The 21,801-nt window shown below is 41.9% G+C and overlaps 1 protein-coding gene across 1 annotated transcript in view; it reads right to left on the bottom strand.

Moving 5' to 3' along the window:
• DKK3 (dickkopf WNT signaling pathway inhibitor 3) overlaps positions 1-20,130 on the bottom strand; it is a 28,686-nt gene extending 8,556 nt beyond the window's left edge. The window contains exons 1-3 of the mRNA XM_027699834.1: positions 19,927-20,130; positions 17,964-18,101; positions 17,381-17,464 (exon numbers count right to left, since the gene is read on the bottom strand). Coding sequence (XP_027555635.1) covers positions 17,381-17,464; positions 17,964-18,101; positions 19,927-20,115 — 411 coding nt within the window. The 5' untranslated portion in view covers positions 20,116-20,130. The remainder of the gene's footprint in view (positions 1-17,380; positions 17,465-17,963; positions 18,102-19,926) is intronic.
• Between the last annotated feature and the right edge of the window lie 1,671 nt (positions 20,131-21,801).

The raw sequence follows: 21,801 nt of genomic DNA, 5'->3' as shown, positions 1-21,801 counted from the left end.
ACTGCACAGCCAGTCCTTCTGGGAAGCATGGATGTAACACACCATTGGATTTCCTTTTCTTGGCTGGTGGCATGTTTCTCATGTACCTGTCACCATAACCCATCACCTGCAACCTCACCGCTGCAAATGTCTAAATGCCTACACATGTAAATTTTAAATCCTTCCTTTAATTTGATTCAAATATGGCAAAATATGCAGGAGCAGATTCTCAGCTGGCATCTCCCTGCTCTCAGCGGAGGTAATTTACATTTAGTAATGTAAGATTGACAAGCACTAAAGAGCCCCAAACATCCCAGGGAAAAACAGCCCCACATTCCCTAGTGCATCAGCCTTTGCTACACAGCCTGGACTTCAGGACAGGCCTCAAGCCAGCACGCCTGGCTTTTCAAACCTGGGATCATTTCATGGCCTGAACAAAAGTGTTCATGGGAGAGGGACACCTGAGTCTGAACCTGAATCGCAAACTCAGGCTGAAGTTTCCTCACCCGGAGGTCCTACAAGCATTGTGGAAGAGACAGCTCCCCTTTCATTCCTGCTGCATGGAATGAATGTACAACCTGGTCATGAATTCTTCCCAGAACACAGCTCTGCAGGAATGGCAGTGAGGAAATAAAGAGAGTAAGTGTACATGTCTGTGTACCCCTCGTGTCTGGTTCAGAGGGAGGGCCTGTTTTCCCATCTAAAGGTTACCTCCTCAAAATTGTGTGATTAACCCTGTTCTCTAAAATGTTTTCTTGTTTTTTCAGACTGGAAACAATCTACTCAATAGAAACATAAATAATAGCACCGTTCTGAGTCACCTGTACTCCATCATTGATTGGTACCACCCATCATAAGGTTGATGTTATCTTTTTGCTATTAGTCAAAGGAAAGGATAGGAAGGGAAAAAGAAAAAGGGAAAAGAGAAAAAGGGAAAGGGAAGGAAATAACACAAAAATCCCTGAATTCTCTGAAGTAACCATTTGACTGCTCTTTGGCAGATATTAATCTCACTTGCTGGAGCAGATCAACTGTCATCTGTGTAACCTTTATGGAAAGCTTCCACTAAGCTTTTCATTTTCTTCAGATCTTTCCAGATTAAATCTTATGGAGGTTTCTTGCCCTGTGTGAGTCAAGGCTGCTCTGCACGAGTAGCAATGGCTTGTCTAAATTACCCATTTTGGTCACCTTAGATGTTTTCAAGCAGTTTGATTACCCAGAACATAGAACAGAAGCCAAATACAGCCTAGGGCCTGATTATTTTCAAGTCATCGACTGGATATTCAGGTTATGTTTATAATTCAGAAGAAGCCATTTTAGCTATTTTAAGAAATTAGTATCACCAGATCTATTCTGCTATAAATTATCATAATGTTTTCAACTTCATTATTCCAGTACTGTCTCTGTTCTGCTTTTTTTTTGCTTTTCCATTGCTACATAATCAGTTGGATCAAAATCCAAATACCCAAATATTATATAGTATGTTGGAGGTTTTGTGGTTCCAAGTGAGCAGTCAGCGACTTCTCCTCAGCAGCCACGCTCTTTTTGGCCACTTCTCTGTTTGTAGCTTTGTCAGCTTCTATTATGAATCCCTCTGTATAAACCACACTCAGAATAGACTATATACTGTTTCATTCCTGTTCCATCCACTTTCAGGCAAACAGCCAGGTCTCGCTGTAGTCAGTTTTTCCAACTGTCCCTCTCCACAAAGGAGAAATCTTGCCACGATTGTTTTTGAGCTCATGGAATAACTCTCTCCCAGCTCTAAAACCACCTAACACCAAAGCTGCAGTTCTCCAGTCACTGACTTCTCCTAGTTAATGAGTCCCACACCAAAAACCTTCTTTTTCCTCACTTACTGAATTGTATCCCACCAGTTCAGACTTCCAGTTTTATGAGGGTTTCCAGCTGGGGAAAAATCCCTTCATGGTTTTCTTTGCTGGCATGGAAAATCTTCCTTTCATATGCTGTCTGTGAAATTTTGTGCCACACTTCAAACTGACTTCCTTCACCCAAATATTATAATCCATAGTCAATACAGAACTCAGTAATTCTTACTTGCGGATGTGTAACCATGTATCTTTTCTTAATAATTTATTTTTATTTATTTAATCAGGCTACAGACCTTTTATAATCCACTGCTTGAGACACAACAGCTTCTGGACAAGGAGCAAATCTGAACATCTTCATCAGTTAAAACAGATCCTGAACAATATATTTTCCCTGGGATTCTGCAAACTAAGGTATTTCTCAGAATATTTTGTCATTGCAGGAACAACTGCATAAACAGAGGAGAGAGGGTGCTGGCTTCTGACGTGCAGCAGAGCATACAAGTAGAGCAGATAGCTCAGATAAAGACAGAATTAGCTACACTGATAATGGTGTACATGTCTCTGAAATCCATTTCAGTGTTATACCAGTTAATGTTGCAGCACAGGAATATGCCCTTTGAGAAGTGCTAAAGGATAATACAGAGTGAAAGCAGGATTGTTTATTTATTACTGGGTATACTAGGACCCATAAACAACAGAGGCCAGGACAGAGAATACCATGCTATGTACCTGTAAGGACACACACAGCATCCTCTGGACTCATAATACTGTACTCTGCAGTGAATATCCTGCAACACCTGGAAGCAATTTGGGGCTTAGGATCTGTTCCAGAACCAACAGGGGAAAAAAACCCACCCAACAAAAAACTGAAACTCACGGAAAAGGTTCCTTGTGTCTTATAACTGCTAAAACAACTGCTGCTGAAAGAAACTTCAGGTTTCTTGTCTCTGGCAGATTATGCCAAGCTATCATTTGCTTTCCTAAAGAGCGGTTAGTGCCCACATTTGAGAATAAAAGAGTGACTGATGTTAGTGATAGTCAAGTATGGCAGGACCACAGCTCCCAGGAAAAGGGAACAGATGGTGCAGGACTGTACAGGTCAGAACTGGTGTGACAGGTTTTGACACCAGTGCTTCCCTTTGGGCTTTATGTTCACATACACATGGAAAGGCACAGAAGGAAAAAGTTTTCTTTCAGTGTGATGTGTCCATCTTCACCCTCCAGCCCACAGCACGCCTTTGGCCTAATGGTACTACAGGCTATTTTGGCAGACTGTACTGACTGGTGGAGCATAGCCCACTGTGGTGTGGACCACATCATCCTCTGCCCTTAAAGCACATGAGGATAAAGAAGGAGAAGCAAAGAATTTCTCAGTTTGAGTTCTGAAAGCAGAACTACAGACAAAGTTAACCTACTTTCACACAGAAACCCACTTTCTTTGGCAGTGTTCATCTGGTTTCTGTACCTCACTATGGGAGTAGTTTTAATACTTGTTTTTGCTGGTATGTACTGAAATCATGCTCATTTTGCTTTGCTCTTTTTCCCCTTAATCCTTAATTAAAACCCTAAGAGTAGACTAGAAAATATTCCAGTCTGTTCTAGGACTGTCTGACTTTCAAAATGTAATAATTTATTTTAATTTCAAAACAGACATTTCATTTGTCTGTTCCCTCTCCCCACTCACACTCACCCTACCTCCACATTCTCAAAAAGTCCTCCTTCAAAGATAACTTTAAACAGAACTCTCTCTTCACTAGTCATATCTTCAGCTAATATTTGCCTGTCAGGGAGAGGCAAATGACTGTCTGGAACAAGGTTTCCTTTTGGGCTCTTTACACTTTAGCTTAGAACCCAAGAAAGCAGAGAAAGTCGCTGTTCATGACTTTATACACAAGTTTTCAGTGGTGATTAACCCATCTATCAAAGGCAGACACTGAAGATACAGGAGGAGGGGAGGGCACATGGAACAGAAAATGCCCCTGTGGGTGAGGGGCAGCTGTAGGGGAGAGACTGAGCAGCAGTTCTCTGCCAAGGTCACTGCTCTGACATGAGAACAGTAAGTGGGATTCAAGCAGAAGAACCCCTTTTCCCCTTGGAAATGCATGGAAGCACCTCTCACAGCCTACAAAAGCTTCTCTGAACAAAGAGCCCCCTTACATGTTTATTAAAAGCTCCTGACACAAAAACCTGTAACTCAAATAAAACTCCACAAACAGCAGCTATAGGTCCTTCCCAGAGGGGAACTCACCCAGCTGTACCAGGGAGACAAAAATTTCAGCCATATCTGAAGTTCTTTAGCAAAACCACTGTTCGTGTTGGAACTGACATTTCTTAGCAATTGGCACTTCTAAGACTTAACATTTACTTGTGTGTTTACATATCCCCTTCTAGGTTTTGTTTTAATTTCTACAAGTTGCTTTACATAGGGCTGGTCTCCATTATTGCAGCAGATGGCAAAAACTGCTGAGTAGCAAGGAAAAAAAAAAGAATAAAACCTGTTTTATATCCTACACACATTAGAAAAATGGCAGAATTACACAGAATGGAATATTGTTTTATGGAAACTACTACGTTAATATGAATTGCAGTAGCACTCCAGTCCCTAATCTCTTACTTGTCTAGACAGGGCACATAATGCATTTGTCTTTAATGAGATATGAATTAATTTGCCTTGAAATACCTCAAAACCTCTGTAATACTTTCCAGCAGCGCAAACCTCGTACTGCTGTCCTGCCAAGCACACAGAACTCATAAAACTTGGAACTACTGTTGAAAAAAGACATACTAAAAAGAGCAGACATGAGTTGCAAACTATGGTATGGGTCACATCCCAGTGCTATGTGGGAAAGTCAGGTATTTGGGTGGCTGTTTGACCAGAATGTCACTTCTGAGCTCAAAAGTAACAAGTAGGAAAACTTATAAGTGACTCCCCTGGTTTTGTCTTTAACTTCTCCATAGAGCTAATCTCGCCTGACTCCTCTTCCTCTATTTCCCATAAGTATTTTAATTGGAAAAACTTTATTTCTGGCTCTCCACATGATGCAATATAAATGGATGAAAAAGATGTCTATGTGACATAACTGAAGGAGGCCTAAAGGCACTCAAGCTTGGCTTTAGCCAAAAGCAACATTGCCATGTTAGCCTTAACATGCTGTCATAAAGCCAAGGGAATTAATTGGGGCAGGCTGTGGTCACCCAATAAACTGCTCCCCACCACAGCTAGCACAAGAACTGCATCCCTTTCTACTCCATCTGTTTATTCTCACCAGACATAAAGTGATCCTGTCACTGACCAGACTCCTCTACAGTCAGTGTTCAATATCAAAAAAGCAGTAAATAAAATGCCATCTTATCCAAAGCTTCAAGGAACTGAGACTCCAATGAAAGAAGAAAACACACAAAAAAAAAAAACCACCAACAAACAAACAAACAAAAAAGGTTCCTGACAAATGCTCAGAATAATGAGGAAAATGGTGCCTAGATGCTCTATCAGATCATGTTCTGTTCATGCTTGGTCAAAATTTCTGTAAGTCATAATAGTCTCATAGCAGGTCACTCTGCAGAAGCACTCATTTCATTTTCTTTCCTCACCCCATATTTTTCCCAGTAATAATGATCTGACCCTGGCAGGACTACAGTCTCTGTAAGTGCTCCTGTGTAGGAAACACAGTGCCAAGTACTTATTTCAATCTATTTTGCAATGATATCAGAGGAGGCACACTAGAAGAACTGTTCAAATTTGGTAGAAAACCTCCACAAATTGTAATCTGACAAGTAATTAACTTAGTCTGGAAACTGAGAGCTACCCAAAAAGGTCTGTATGTCTCTCTCTCTCTCTCTATGTCTGTGTATGTATATATATATATATATATATATATATGTATATATATATATACAGCCATATTTTTATATATATATTTTTATATTATATATATAAAAGGCTGCATATCACAGTGACTCCCTGCAACATCAGAAGTCGTGTCTCATCCTACACATTTGCTCTAGAGCAGACAGACAGTTCATAACAAGGAATTTCTCTTCTTTTCTCCTACTTGTCAGATGTACCAAAGGCAGAGCAGGATGATAGAAATTCTGACAATAAAATCTTCCTTCGGGCCTTCTGAAAACTTGTGCCAAGCTATACACTCAGCCCATAATTTTTTAAACACACAGAGGCTATAATCTTCTCTATCCATAATTGGAGAAGGAACATCCTGAAGTTACACCATGTGAGATGCAAACCTAATAGCCACGTGCTCCATGTTTAATTGTTGCATGCTTTTCATGTAGTGTGAGATAATCAAGTGAGGTCAGAATACCGATGCATGTTTATAAACAAAGTTTTCCTAATGATATTGAAACTAACTGTCTTACCAAAGAAAAGCATCTACCCATGGATTCTTCAGCCTTTGATAACCAGATGTGTCTAAACACTGGTGGCCTAAAAGCCCTTGGGTTTTATTCTAAATATTTTGAGATCCAGCAACAGTTATGGAATCACTGTAGAACTGTGTTCAAAGCACCGAAGTGCCATTATTTGTAAGTAGCCAGTAATCATACAAAGATACAGCTCTCATGTAATGATGTTTCCCCGGAGGCTGAATTTCAATGCAGGCGGCTCTTTCCTCTACAATTGGCAGCTACAAAGTCTCCGTGACTCACCACTGAACTATGTAAATTTTGTAAATTTGTAAAACCAAAGCAACACAGAGTAGCTGTACACAGCAAGGATGTGAAACAGCTGTGCAAAAAGGAAAACATTTGAAAACAAGAATTCTGTACTTAACAGCTTCTTGCTAAATTAAGAGTAGCACACTGTAAAACACCAACCTGTGCCCTATCCATCCCTCACAGAACTTATTTCAAGCCCTGAATCTTGTGTGCTTTATCCTTATATGATTTTTGGGGGAGTTTACAGTTTCAACAGACTTATTAACTATGTTTAAGGTGCCAGCCAAAGGTAATAATACTGGAACAGAAATACATGGGAAAGGATTCACCTACAATGGATTTTGCCCATGGTGGAGTTGACAGTGTAGGAGACTGCTGTTACTGTAGAGGAAATGGAATAATTTTCTTTTCCATGAGCTGTAGATGGAAGAAGAAGGTGTTTAAAGTACATCAGTAGAGACTTTCAAGTAAGCATGGAAAAGCATTGGAATAAATTATCTCCAGCACTTGCAGATTTTGAGAACAGGACATTAATATCTGCCTAAGGATGGAGCTGGCATCTGGTCACAGGTGTTGACTCTGAAGCTTCTTCAAGACCTCCTCTTTGGGGCATTTGTTGGGATTACAAAAGAGCCCTTTTCTTTTTCGCCTTAATTTAATTTTCCATCTGAAATCATGTCTCTAGAGGATATCAACAATATGAGATGATGACTATTCATGAATACTTATTCCATTTCCTGAACAAATTCCAATGAGGAAGAAATGAAAAAGGGTCTTCAGCATGCTCTTTATGTCCTTCCAAAAGGGACACAAGAATATGAATGTGTTACCAACTTCTACTACATATGAAGTCCAAGACAAACACCTACTGGGGGGCCAGAACTGTCCTTTGCTGACAGCTAAGAAACATCTTTGACACAGAAGAACCACTAAGGTTCCCCTTTGCCTGACACCATGATGTCAGTCTCTCTACATGCCCTAAGATACTTCTCCCTCCCCCTGGACTTTCTAAGGGAAGAAGTTTGAGGGATTCCTCATGCGATATAAATTCACTAACAGGCTCTGAGTCATTTCCAGACAGAATAACAAGTAAACAGATCCAAAATTCCCACCCCACCCTGTATATTTTTTTAACAGTTATTCTCTATTACAATATATTACTAACTGGAAGGGAGAAGTGGACTTGTTACTAAGGTAAGAATCGGGACAGGTAGCACAGTTGGAGGAGGGTTCTCTCTATAAGCTGCCATGGTGAACAACCATGATTTGGCAGCTGGTGAATTCACCAGTGTGGTATTCCTCAGTGCTATCACAGTGACTCAGTCCCTCCAAGGGCCAGGCAGACACTCACTCCACAAAAGGTGCCAAAATGCTGTTTGTGAATCAGAGAGGAGGAAGGACAAAGATAAGACTTACTCAGCTGACAGAGAAATACATTTGAAGCCACCATTCTACAGTGCTTTTTTTCCCCCTCAAACTTGCTTAGCCTTTGATGAAACAGGACTAAACAGAAACAGGTTTCCATTGACCCCTTTCCTTCAATTTCCACAGTTTACCTGAGTAAATCATAGTACAAAACACCATCAAGCTGGACTCTTGGCATCTCACACATCTTCCTGACTATAAACAATTGCACAGAATGGATCACACTCATTCTCTCTCCTCCTACTCACTGGTAAAAAAACAGTATCATTCTTCTGATTTTGTTGAATCTACCCTTCCTGAAGTCCAGGCAAAGGTTAGAGAAGATGTAGGCTCATCATATATGGGATAATGTGTTACTGGGCCAATCACCCAGCCATTGCAAATTGGTACCACTCTGCCACTGTGCGACAACACAGATGTAACCAGCTGCAGATTCAACCCATTCATCTGTGTCCTTTGTATCTCAACCATTCTAAGATTATAACAGATGCAAATAAAAATAAAAATACAAAATATTTATGCTTTACATCTAGTACCATAGACTGTATTTCCTAAAGCCTTTGATACTCTCATTACCATTCCAGCTAATGAGATAACATGGTTTCAGCTAAAATCTCAAACAAGCAGCTCCTGGAGCCAATGGTTTAAGCCATGTAATCAAAACCAGTGGAAAAAAATTCTCTTTTGCCTTAAAGCTTTTCTTCTCATGATTAATTTGCTACATGTGTCTGACAAGGGGAAAGACAGTCCATACTACAATCTCTTAACACAATTCAGTAGATCACAGAATTGTTACCAGCCCATATAAAAGATTCACTCTCCTGACTGTATCTGTTACAGAGAAGACAAAAAAGACCACATTTCATTTCTCTTATAATAAATGGGTAGATCTTGCAGAGGCAGGAAGTAAAAATATTCATGGTGATTTGTTTTTAAATCTCCCTACAACTTGGACATGATTTGTAAAAGACAACCTTGGATCCCTAAACTCAGCATGTTACCTGTGAGAAGCCTGAACTAAAACCAGGGAAAAGGTGAACAACCACCCTTTGACTTACACTGCTCCCTTACCACAGCTTGTTGACAGAGGAGTTGCAGCAACCAATATCCAAACATGAGAGAAGCAGGAAACTGAACATGATGCTCACCTCCCCACACATGAAAAGTGTCAGACAAACCAGAATTTATTCCCACAACCAACAAGAATGCTGTAAGCTTTAGAAGTGGTGCATGGCTCTCAGACAGACTCTGATGAAGCACTGGGTGGGTACTGACTGTCTAAGAGAAAGTGTGTTTTGTAGCCTCCTGGAGAACTTACAGGTTGTGCTTTTACTAATAACTGGCACCTGGAACAAGGAATCAATCCTAGGTACACTCACTGTGTTACAGTAATAGCTTGGTTTTGGTGAGCAGAAATTTGTCACAAGAAAATCTTTCTCTCTTCAGTATTTAGCTACTCCAAGGGTAATAGTCCAGACAGATAAAAACGGTGAGGCACTTCTTCAGTCAACTTGATTTTGCATAAAAATATTATTTTTCTTTGGGGTTTAACTGGAATAGAAAGGTCACATTATAGCACACGAGGATCTGGCAAATTTTACAACAATTTTAACACAGGCATAGATTTGAATTTCTAATGAAGACTGTTACTTTCAGAATATCTATTAGTATTACACAGTTTTGTTTCCCTAACTTGACAGAAAAAAACTTACACTAAGCTAGACCAATAGGAAATATGAAAGAAACCCTAGTCACTCTTTTAATGGTCTTTTTTTTATTACTTACAAAGTAAATTTACTAAAGCATTTGAATTACTTCAGACTCCCACTGATGCAAACAAGAGTAGGATTTGATACCTTTAATTAGGAGTAACCCCTTTGCTGTTGCATCAGTTATTTGCTAGGAAATCTAAGCCCCTATTTAAGACCAAAAAAAACCCATGATACTGATCTGTGTTCTCTGACCTTTGCTTGTTGTGTTTTCAGCCAGAACACCTGCCTGGTTTGCCTCACCTCTCAGCAAAAGGCACCTTGTTTCTCTTCACTCTGATAAGGTCTAGCAGCTGTTTCCACCTGCTTGTTTGTTCAGGGTCACCAAGCAGCGAGAGCTGAGTCCATGGAAACTGCAGTCTCACTTTTCTCCACTTCATGGTCGTTGGACCACTATAACATTGCAAAACCCTCTTATGTTGGCACACACTGTCCGCTCCTGGTTCTCTGTGTGGATCCATAACTTTCTACACAGCATTCTCTAAGAGAAAATAAGCCAACTCAGAATGGACTAAAAGTTTAGTAAACGAAGACATGGACACTGAGGTATGTGTTATACAGCTGGCAATTAGAGAGGATTCCCACCTTCTTCCTCAGAGAAGTTTTCTCATGCAGGATCAGAGGTGACACATGTTTTTCAAACACCTTATGACTCCTTAGGTCTTTCCATTCACTGAGGCTAACATTCAGATTTTTTTGGCCATAGTCCAGTGAACATCAGATGACTGTCAAAAATGTTGGGTTTAGATACATTGTGACTGACAATAAGGCCATGTCATCCATGAGCTACATTAAATTTCTTAAGAGCTTTTGCATCCCTAGAAAGCATTTGCTGCTCATGAAGTTATACATGAAGACTCAGCACACACTCCATCACACCTTTCACACAAGAAGGATATGTCCCTCTCTACAAGAAGATTCATAACCTGAAAGTATTCCAGACTAATAAGAGCAATTCAAAATACTAATTGAACAATTCTTCTCATCTTTGGCTAAATCCTCTTTCACTTTGCACCCTTCCCCACATCATTTTCTACTCTAACAAATACAAGCTACTTTTCCTCATGAGCTACTTGCACTTGCCCCTCAGCTTCACAGTCTACACTGCCAAGACTCAAAACTGGAAAGAAAAGGGGGAAAAAAAGTGGTGCCAGCAGAATGTTAAGAATGTCTAACCCTGCCTCTCTGAGGAGCTCTGGTTCTCCAAAAGAAGCCGGGAGATGGATTTGATTGTTTCAAAACAAGACACGGGTACTCAGGCCCCTCAGAATGCTCTTCCACTGACTGGGCCCAAAGAGCTCAACATCTACATTCAGTTTGCATGGCTACTTCATATCTTCTCCAGTGGAGGAAGTGTAGATTATGGACAGATTGCTAGCATCAGGTTAGCAAACTTGAAACATGAGAAGGGCAAAACACACACCACACTGCCTGGCAGAGGTTGTGTGAGAGGCTGAAAGAACCGAGGGTAGATGTGCTAGTGAAATGCAGTAATTTTCAGGTATGGAAAGATTAAAAAAAAAAAAAGAGCCTATCAGTTTGTCTACAGGAGTTAGAGACTGGATGGGAACCTTGCCTATACCTCCAAGAGGTGTTCTGTTTTAAACTGCAAGCTGTGACTGGCAAACACTTGAGGCTTAACTGCTTTAAAAGGATGTGACAAAAGACACTGCAATAGCCTTAGACAAGGCTAGTGAAACTAGGGTTCACTATTTAACTGATTGACACCATAAGCTCTTCATGCTTTTTTTTTCCAGAAAGCTTTATCCTATGTTACAACTTTGATAATCTATTCGAGTTACTGCATAGCATATAGTATAACATATAGTATATAGTTTAAAACAGTGATGCAGCTTATTCAGATCTCTCAATTCTCCCCTGGAGCATTAGCTAGCAAGTACAATTTGCCTTATCTACTCCTGAACTAAGAACTAAGGGTGGGTGCTGTGGAAAGAACTGTACTAGACCAGACATTAATCATGTAGCACATTACATCAACAGAGCAGGCTGGACAGTCAACAGAGAAGCAAACTTAGAGAACTAAGGAATTAAATTATTAAATATACAAAACCCAACAGACTTAGATATGATGTGATTTTTTGCTAGACAGAGACCAGGATTTCAACCCTGGAATGCACTTACTGTGTCTATTGATAGTTGTTGAGAGCAAGTCACCAGGGACTAAAAGTCCTGTGAAAAAGGAAACAAAAAACTTTGGACCCAAATGTAAGATTGCCCAAAACAAGTCTCTTCCCTGAGACACTGGCATGCTAAAGGGAGCAGCAGTCAACACCAAGATGCTGCATTTTCAAATTTCTGCCACCAACTCCTCTCCTACTCATGGAAAAATTGCAATTTCTGTTCCATTAATGCTTCCTTCTCAATTTTCAAAGCCTCCTTTCTCTTCAGCACTGGTAGGAACTCCTCTCCCTGGAGCAGCACAAACCTCAAAGAGAGCAACTGCGGTACATGTGGCTGAGAACATGCTCGGTGAAATCATAATCAAGTTGCCCAAATAAGAATCAAGCAGTTAGTTTAGCACTTCTGGATATCTGCAGAGAAGTGGAATCTTGGTTATGAAGTGCTACAGCCTAACCACCTAAACCAGATTTTTCTCTAGAAAAGAGAAAAATGGAACTATTTTTTTTCTTTTTACTACTCTACTGTGAGACTAAAGATAAAGGCTGAGAAGTGCTTTAAATAGGCCATTATAAAATGGATGCCATCCATTCTATCTGCACAGATAAAACAACAACCTGACTGATGGTCACTTCCAGAACCTGCCAAGGCAGCTTGTAAAGGCAGTTTCACAGTGGTGCCATCCTCCGTGCCCAGAGCTTCAGGGATGCAAACAGCAGCCTCTCCCCACGGAAATAAAGGCCTGGTATCATGGGACCTCTTTCTTAAGGATGGTGTTTGAAATTACTCACAAACACAGTTGCTGTGTTTGCAAAAGGTGGGTGCCAAATCCATGTGTTTATACAGGCACACACCCACCTTTGTGGAAGAAGAGCAAGCACCTTGCAGAGAATCACACTGAAGGCAGCTCTCCTTACCTCCCACAAAGAAACTCTGACCTGTACTGTGTAACTAATGAGAAGGGGCAGCCATGCCCTCAAGAGCCTCCACCACCAAGGACAAGCAAAAGAAAGGAATTGGTTCCACAGTGCCAAAGCTAAATGAGAAATGCGGGATACTCTTCCAGTTCCCTGGTACACTCTGTCTAGATACCAATATCTCTAAAAAGCTCTTTCAAGAAAGAGAATTGAGAGCTACCAAAAAAAAAAACCCAACAAGACAAAAAAACCCCTCTTGCTAAAAAGAAGGTGTTGCTTTTTTTATCTATCAAATTAACAGAGAAAAGAAAAAAGCCCAGGTACCCTAGCTTTGAATTAGAAGAGAGAGCTTATATAAAATACTACTCTGAATGTAACTGAGAAGAAATGCAGCTAATCTTTGTGCAGCAAATCTTACCAGTATAATTTTTTTTCCCTTTTACTTTTCCTCCTTGCTTTTCATTTGTTAGGCCAATGTATCACAACTGAAATAGGTCTAGTCAACAAGGCAGAAAAGGTTTTGACTTTCATAGGATAATAAGGAATGCTGTAATTTTTGCTGGGCTCTATACTTGAGCTTTTGACTGAAAATACTCTGTTAATTTGCAAGCTAGTCAATGTTCCCTGGGGAAGTAAATGATAGAGCATTTGAGCCTTAAACCCAGGAGCAAACAGATGTAAAACCTTCCACAGACGTTGTGCCCATCCAGCTACCTCTTGCCTGTGCTCGGCCTCTTTAAAGACACAAGAGTGTTGGATCAAAGCCTGACATCTCTGGGGGTGACTGCCAGCCCTCAGTGACACCTGAGAACATGAATGTCAGTCTGGGAATGTAAATGGCGCCTCCCGATAATGCAGCACCTCTGAGGAGCTGGATTGCATTGCCTGAAATTGCAAACAGCCCAATCCCTCCTCTGGAGACTTCAAATACCGATGGCCCTCTGGCCATAAAAATACTGTCAAACGAGCCCTCCAGTAACGAAGAACAGTCTGAAGAGAACAGCTCTGTGATGCAAAGCCAAGGAGAAATACTGCCTGAGAGGAAAAGCGTGTGTGTGGAAGATTATGCCTTATGTTTATATAGTGTTTTGAGTGTTGTGTCCAGTTCTGGGCCCCTCAATTCAGGAAAGACATTGAGGTGCTGGAGCAAGTCCAGAAAAGGGCAACGATGCCGGTGAAGGGTTTGGAGGATAAGTCCAATAAGAAGCAGCTGAGGGAGCTGGGGGTGTTTAGCCCGGAGGAAAGGGGGCTCAGGGGGGACCTTATTGCTCTCTATATCTACATGAAAGGAGGTTGTAGCCAAGCAAGGGTCAGCCTCTTCTCCCAGACAACAAGTGACAGGACAAGAGGAGTTGGCCTCAAGCTCTGCCAGGGGATTCAGGCTGGACATCAGGAGTAATTTCTTCATGGAAACAGTTGTTAAACATTGGAATGGACTGCCCAGGGGAGTTGGTGGAATCACCATCCCTGAAGGTGTTCAAGAAACGACTGGATGTGGCACTCAGTGCCACCACAGTCTAATTGACAAGGTGGTGATCGGTCAAAGGTTGGACTCAATGATCTCAGAGGTCTTTTCCAACCTAAATGATTCTGTAATAGTGTATCTGCACTGTATGTATGTGTATATGCTTATGTATGTGTATTTGTACCTGCTTCAGGAGGACAAGCACCGTGATTTAAAAAGCAGACACAACCTATTTTCCATGAAGCTGCTTCTCCGGTGCTGAATTTCATTCCAGCCATATGGATTTATTATTGCAGTGCAGACTCTCCACAAGACAAATCTTGTGAGGATTTTGTGTCAGGTCTCAAAGCCCAAAAATGTCACATGAAAAACTTCCAGTGGTTTCAGAGGCTTATAACTCGGCTCAGAAAATAAATGCAAACTGAGAGTTGTAAGGTTCCAGTTATTACAAATTACTGCAGTAATAAATTATATAGAGTTTAAATTTCAGAGCAGGTGGTTTGTGAAGGTGTTCGGAAAGTTCTTATATTTACCACCCAAATTTGTACCCAAAGCGCAGGAGCTATGGGAATCCTTAACTTTTATAAGCTAAGCCTATAAACTGAACTTATGAAACTGGTTTGGTTTTTAGCATTTCTTCCCTACAGGCATAAAAGTTGAGCTTGTGTGATAGCAAGTATTGTACTTGGCAGATCAAAAATAAAAACCAAAGTGCTGTTCTAAGGAGGCAGCAATCTGAAGGCTCGGGGAGTGGCCCTGTTCCCAGAGCTTGAATCCCTACAGCTTCTACTACCAAAGTGTCCATCCCCAGGCAGAGTTGTCAGTATCACCGTTTTCTAATGACTGTCTCTACTTATAAACACAATTACACAAACCTCCTGTTGTGTTGTACTGCACAGAAGGATGAATCAGCGATGGGTAGTAAGGGTGAGCGCTACAGAACAGTACATACTAGCTGTATTTTAAGATCACTGAGGTAATCTGCAAACAAATCTCAAAAGATTTCCTTTTTTAACTGCCTGGAGAATATAAAACCTACACATGTATTACTTTGTTGCTAATATTTAAAATTAGCAGCAAAGAAGCAGAATTACTCTTACACTACCCAATAGTCTGTGGAGCCTGCAGACTGGGAAGTGACCAGGAAATCCCACATGAGGCTCCAAGTATAAAAATTAATGTATATAAAAATTATCAAAGGAGACAGTGCAAAGTCTGCCGCAACTCATTTCCCAATACTTTTGCCTTAAGTTTACATATCTAAGGGAGTGATTTTTTATTTGGACAAAATTTTTTGTCTATTAGGTAGATCTCTCCTCAGCAGCACTTTCTCTTACCCAAATTTTCCAGTCCTCAATCACATTAATCCTGCAATAGTTCTTCAGCCTTCTAGTACCAAAAGTGATTCATGTTCCTCCTTAGTGTTTGAAGTTTTCAAGTATTTTCATATTTACTTCTGCTAGGCATCTCTCAGTCAAATTAATGTATGAGTGTTTGCCTTGCTCTACTTAAATAACCAAGTACGTAGGTTGTTTTTCCCACTTAGCTTCTTCTCCAGCCTGGCAACCTCTAAATAAGGTGTTTGTACCATGGGCATGCTGAAAGTTCAAAATGAGTGTGAGAGGGGAAATAAACATTAACAAATGCAGTTTTGTCTCGGCAGCTGCTGCAGCGAGAGCGTCGGTGAATGACGCGCCCCAGGATTTCAGTGATTAGGAGCTAACGTGATCAGTTCTGATTATGCCTCCTTCATAAAAGGCTGCCACCATGAAGTTTGACAAAAATTTGCATTCAGCCCTCAAGTTCTTCAGCTGGAACACTAATAACAGTATTAGTTCTGGATGGAGCACTGGCTTGGTAAGTGAGGCAACCTTCCCCTATGGAAAACGCAGATGTCCCTTGACATATGAAGCTTAATATGGTTGGAGAAAGTTAATTTAGAAGTAATTTTTACAGCTGTGAAGAATGATTAGACACCACAGGCAAGCCAAATACTTTATGAAACACCATCAGCAGTGTGTTCCACTGCTAAGAAGGTTGTAAAGTTTGCTTTTGTACGCTGGGTTTGAAGATGATGAACATATTTGCTTGAAAAAGATGTTTGGATTGCTTTCATTACACATATCGTATTACTAAAAAGCACTGTTGACACTTTGTATAAAAGCAGGCTATAGCTTAGAATAGTTGCAATTCATTTTGTACCTTGATTTACCACTTAATCTATAAGCTTTGCAAAATAGTAACAAAAAAGTAAGTATAGCATAAACAAAACCTTTCTTTTGCTACTTGCCATTCTCAGACTTTAATAGCAGCGTGAAAAATATGAGCTGAAAGAGGGAAAACTTTAGAGGATGATACAAGAAAAGATGCACTAATTTCAGGCTTTAAATCCATTAAAAATAGAAATTCTGTGTTTTATAAAATAGTTAAAGAGCTCCTTCTGTGAAAGATCCGGAAGTAAGTTACTCTGAAAAAAGACAGTCTTAGTAAGAGCACAAAAAAAGAGTCCATTTTGGTAAGACTATAACCAAAGAAAACCTACCAGTTGTTCTAGGTAGTGCTACATGCTTAATTTCTCATGGGACTACCAATGTTTAGCAAATGGACCTGTTTGCAAGACTCAGGTAAAGAACACTGTTGATCTTTTAAACCTCTTTGAGAATCCTTTAGCAACTGTATTTCCAGAGGGGAGGGGGATTTATTGTCGCACCTCTCTCCCCCCTCCCCAAAGTGACATTTCACAACCAATTGTCCATCACTGTGTTAGGCTGAAAAGCAAATAGAGCCATATATTGTTCCAGAGACCTCTCACAATAGAAGATTAGGGGTTTGTTATAAGTTTATAAAGCAATGTTTTTATTAAATACAAGAGCACTGTTATACTAAGGGTTTACTCACACTCACTGGAAAAGGCTGTGTAACTCTCTTTGTTATTTATCATTTACATTTGACAGACAAATTGAATATTCAGATCAAACACCTCACTGAAATTCTGCTTCCAATTCATAATATTCATAAGTTAAATTAATTAAAACCACAAATATTTTTGACTGCTTGCCCCAATGGTTTTGTGTGTTTTAAAGCATTCCAAAATTTTGTTAGGTGAACTCTATCACAGTCTTCTGAACAATGAACCCCCAAGTATTTGTTTCATTTTCAAAAGGAAAAAATGTGTTCACTTACATGATTTCTTTTGTTTTCTCCATCTCTTATAGATGTAATAACTGTTTCAGAAAAAACTGTTGATCCAGTTTTATTATCTGTAACCTGACACAGCAAAAGAAGAACAAAATATCAAACCACATTTTTTATTAGCCCTTTGCTACTCTCAGTCTTACATTCTTCAATAATTAACCCACTCCCTCCTTTTTTCCCCATTTTGCTGTCACTCATATTAAATGCTATTCTAAGGGGGAAAAGTAGATGACAAGGCTACCTCCTTATCTATTTAAAATGTCACTGTGATGAAGGTGGCTGAGCAGGAGATGGTCATTCTTTTATGACCCGTGTAATAGCTGTAGCTGTGTTCTGTTTTTAGGAGGCACGTTTTTCAACATAAATTATTATTTCGCATTAACCTTTTATGACATGTGTCCTTACACAGTGACTAATCAAGCACGCAAGACACAATAAAACCCCAAAGTAATTATCATCAGGAAAGTTTATGCTCCAAGTTATTTTATTCCCCCCTAAAACATACAAAATTGTTTTTATTTCTGAAGGAAAGGTGTGTAAAGGTGCTCACCATATACGTGTTTTCTCATACCTTATCAATTTCTTGATGAGTCTGAACAGTTCTGTTACCAATTCTGGTTTCCTTGTCGGACTCATTATGGTAGTTGGGAGGTAAGTTTTCAAAGTTTACTTCTGACAGTTTTTTTGCCCCTTCCTCTTCAGCTTCCATCTGCCAAATTAAAAAAAAAACAAAACAAAAACAAAAAACAACTGAAAATTAGCAAAAATTACACAAAAGAGAAGAAGCAAAGCTTCTTGTGCAGCCCTTAGCAGCACCCTGTTTAATGACATTCTGCTGTTAGCACAGATGCCCCTGGATGAGAACGCTTACTCAGCTGCTTCAGACCCTGAGCACAGCAGCTCTTCCAATGGACTAGAAAAACAGTAGGGAGCTAAACCCTTGAGCTCTGGGCTGTTAGAGCCAAAGTCAGTCCCTGTGAGGAAAAAGGGTGCAGACTAATGAACAACTGGTATCTGCACAGGCTGATGCCAGTCAAGAGCCCAGCTTTCTATTTTTCCCACAAAACCACTAAAGATTTAAGACAGACTTTCCTATCTGACAAAGAAGAGAAAATATTCTGGCAGGATAGAGAGACAAATACAAAGCCCCTCAGAATCAACAGCAGCAGTCCTATAGATGAGGGTGCATACACCCAGAATTTCATTCTCTATTTCAGTTCCCACTGTCATTGTTTGCCAGATGAAGAAGGGCATGAGTCTTGTAAACAACACAAACGCTGAATAAATTGTATCCCTTTGTTATTTGGAACCACTGTAACAGAGCTAGGAGGCCACAAGTTCAGCCAGGCTGAACAACTGAATTTTTCCCAAGATAAAATTTCTCTTTTTGGTGTGTCTGTTTATTTTAAACAACAGCTGCAAATCTTTTATAGTGTAAAGCATTTATCTGCTAAGATGCAGCTCAAACAATACACATTTTGTGCTGTACACAGACCATTCCTCAGTCCAGAACTGACTACAGGAAGAGTAAAACAGGCAGAAATTTCAACAACGTCTTTATTAATAACTAAGCATATTTGCTGCCCTGTAAAGAATGTTTTGTCTCAATGTGTTTGCAGTCTAAATGAAGTGGATGACAGAGGCACATTTCAGCAACTGTCCAGATGACAGCAGAAGTTCAGAAATTGCCTAATTATAATAAACTAAGGTCTGTTTCCCCCACTGGTTGCCAGTTACAGAGGCTTTTTGACTATGTATTTTTGAATGAGAGGAAAAGAGAACCTGGAAGATTCTTAGAAGAGAGGAAAAGCACACAAGAAAGGAGAGCGCAGGGACAAAATCTTTTGACAAGCGGTATGAGACAATGGCTCGGGGTCTGGTCTCAATTCCTAGCTTTGAAATAGGTCCTGTGCGATTCTGGGCCGGCAATTTGAGATCAAGACACGGAACTACATCTCATTCTGAACACGTGTTTTCAGGACTGTCTCACAGCTTTGAATCCTGGTTTGGGATAGTCGCGTGTCTTAGTTCCTGCTGCACCAAGACAATATAACTAATTCTTCCCTTCACTCCTCCCCTCGCCACGTACTGTTCTTTCTCACTCTTGGGATCCAGACGGGACTGTTCGCCCGCACCTTTGCCTCGCTGTCCGCCGGCACCGCTGCGGGAGGGCGGCTGTCCGGGACCATCGCAGCGATGCCCGCACTCGGCGAGCCCCGAGCGGGCGGGGAGGCTGCCAGGGGACAGCGACAGCGCCGGGACAGCGCCGGGACCCCCGCGGCCGGTCACCCCATCCCATCCCCGCCCCGCCGGGGGGGGGACAGCGGCTGCTGCGCCGGGGGGGATTCCGGGAGCGCTCAGGTCCCGCCCCGGGCCGCGGCTCCTCCCGGCAGGGCCGCCCGCCCGCTCCTTTGTCCCTCATCGGGCGCGGGTGATGCTGGCGGCGCTGCCCGCAGGTGCGGCCCTGCCCGGGGGGCCGCGGGACGAAGGAGCCCCTCACTCACCACCCCCCTCACCCCTCGCCGCCCCCTCACCTCCTGCACCGCGTTGCGCAGCTTGTGCTGCGTGTCCTCCATCAGCGCCTCCACCTCCCGCAGCATCTCGCCCAGGCTGGCGGCCCTTCTCCGCCCGCCGCCACTGCTGCCCTCCGAGGCGCAGCACAGCGCCCACAGCAGCGCCCACAGCAGCGCCCATCGCCGCCCCGGACCCGCTCCCCGCCGCATCCCGGTGGCCGCCGCTCCCGCTCCCGCCGCCGCTCCCGCCGGGGCCGCTCCGCGGTGCGGGGCTGGCGGGCGGAGCCGGGGCGGGGCGGGGCGGGACCGGCGGCACCTCAGCGCTAGTCCGGCCCCGCAGCCCCCGCTAGAGCCCCTGGCCCGGGGGATGCGAGGGGCAGGACAGGCAGCGGGGCTCCGGGCAGAGAAACTCACCCCGGGGGTAGCGGGGAGGACAGGAGGGCAGAGACGCTGAGGGAGAGATGCTGAGGGAAAGGGGAAGATGCTGAGGGAAAGGAGCAGTACGAGTTTCCCGTTCAGACACGAGACTTTCCTTCTCTCGGTGTTTTGAATAGGTTTGATGCGAAGGAGACGGTGAGAGCTGCGTGGCCTCCATTATGTGTTTTGCTTTCCAGGCTCCGGCGAAGACTCTCAAAAGATGTTTTCAGCTCCGAGGACCAGCTCGGTCTCAGAGGAGTGACATGTCCTGCATCTGGCTGGCCAGCACCCCACTCTCCCTGATTGATTCCTTTCAAAGTTTTTTTAAAAAATACTCAGATAACATCATAATTTTGTATCTCTGTGTGTATTCCCCAATTCCCACATTACTTTTCCTCTTCGTGCTTCACCCCAAGAACTTCATGGACAGATTGTGCTGCAGTCAGCTTGCTGCTCTGGGGCAGCACTGTTGTTCCAGGAGGGAGCTGTCCTATAAGCCTCATTTTATTTTGGAGCCTGGGTGAGAAGTAATGGTGAGTAAACTATTTAAGTCCTGTAAGTGCATTATTACAATAGTCAACAGTATAAACCCAGTGCTATTGTCAGGCCAAGGCAGCTTCAGTCAGTTCTGAATGCTGGCAGAAATGCAGTAGAGAGCAGCAGAGATGGGAAGGCCCCTGTGTCCCTCCCCAGAGGGAAACCCTTCCCTCAGTCTCCCAGCCACAGCACATCAGGCTTCTGTTCAGTGCCACAGAAGGTTTCATTCTGGACACACCATACACTGAGTGTATTGGTACAATAGTTTGATTTTTCTTTTTGTAGCTGCCAACTCTTGGAGTACACAATTTAAGTAATAAGGAACGTTAGTAGCTATCTGGAATCACTCAGTAGTTGAACTATGTTCCATCACATCGCAGGAAGTATGGCATATGGAACAATCCTTTACTGCCAGAGAAATGTTTAGAAAAGATACTCCTCTTTTCCACACCTATTTTTATGGTTAGGTTTCCAGTTCACCCACAGCCTCAAATGAGCTTAATAACATTCACAATTTACAGGTGACACTTAAGTAACATTTAGAATGTTAATTTTCTTAGTTTTGAAGAGTAACTGAAGTTTAGATCAGGTACAATGAAAGCATTTAAAAAAACTATTTGAGGCCCAAATTCCCAAAGGCATATGGTCATCAGATTCCCAAGGAAATGGATTAGAAATTGGATACTTCTTTGTAATATGTTTGTAAATTTGGGCCTCAACCCAATTTTCCAAACAATCCAAAAATATATAAATGTTAGTTGACTAAGTAGTTTAGAATAGGTAGATCTAAAGAGCTAAAGTCTCCCTTTCTTGCACTGAGAGAAGGGCCACAGTCCCAAACCCTGGCTTGGCAAGACTCTCCCATACTGCCTTCAATGAATGTGGTTTAGGAAAACCAGCGCTGACATTGATGGGGCTGACAGGATATGAACTCATGCATTG

Source organism: Neopelma chrysocephalum, unplaced genomic scaffold (assembly GCF_003984885.1).
Source record: "Neopelma chrysocephalum unplaced genomic scaffold, ASM398488v2 Primary Assembly neopelma1_24, whole genome shotgun sequence".
In the NCBI taxonomy this organism is placed as follows: Eukaryota; Metazoa; Chordata; class Aves; order Passeriformes; family Pipridae; genus Neopelma; species Neopelma chrysocephalum.
This window is presented reverse-complemented; position numbering and strand designations above follow the sequence as displayed.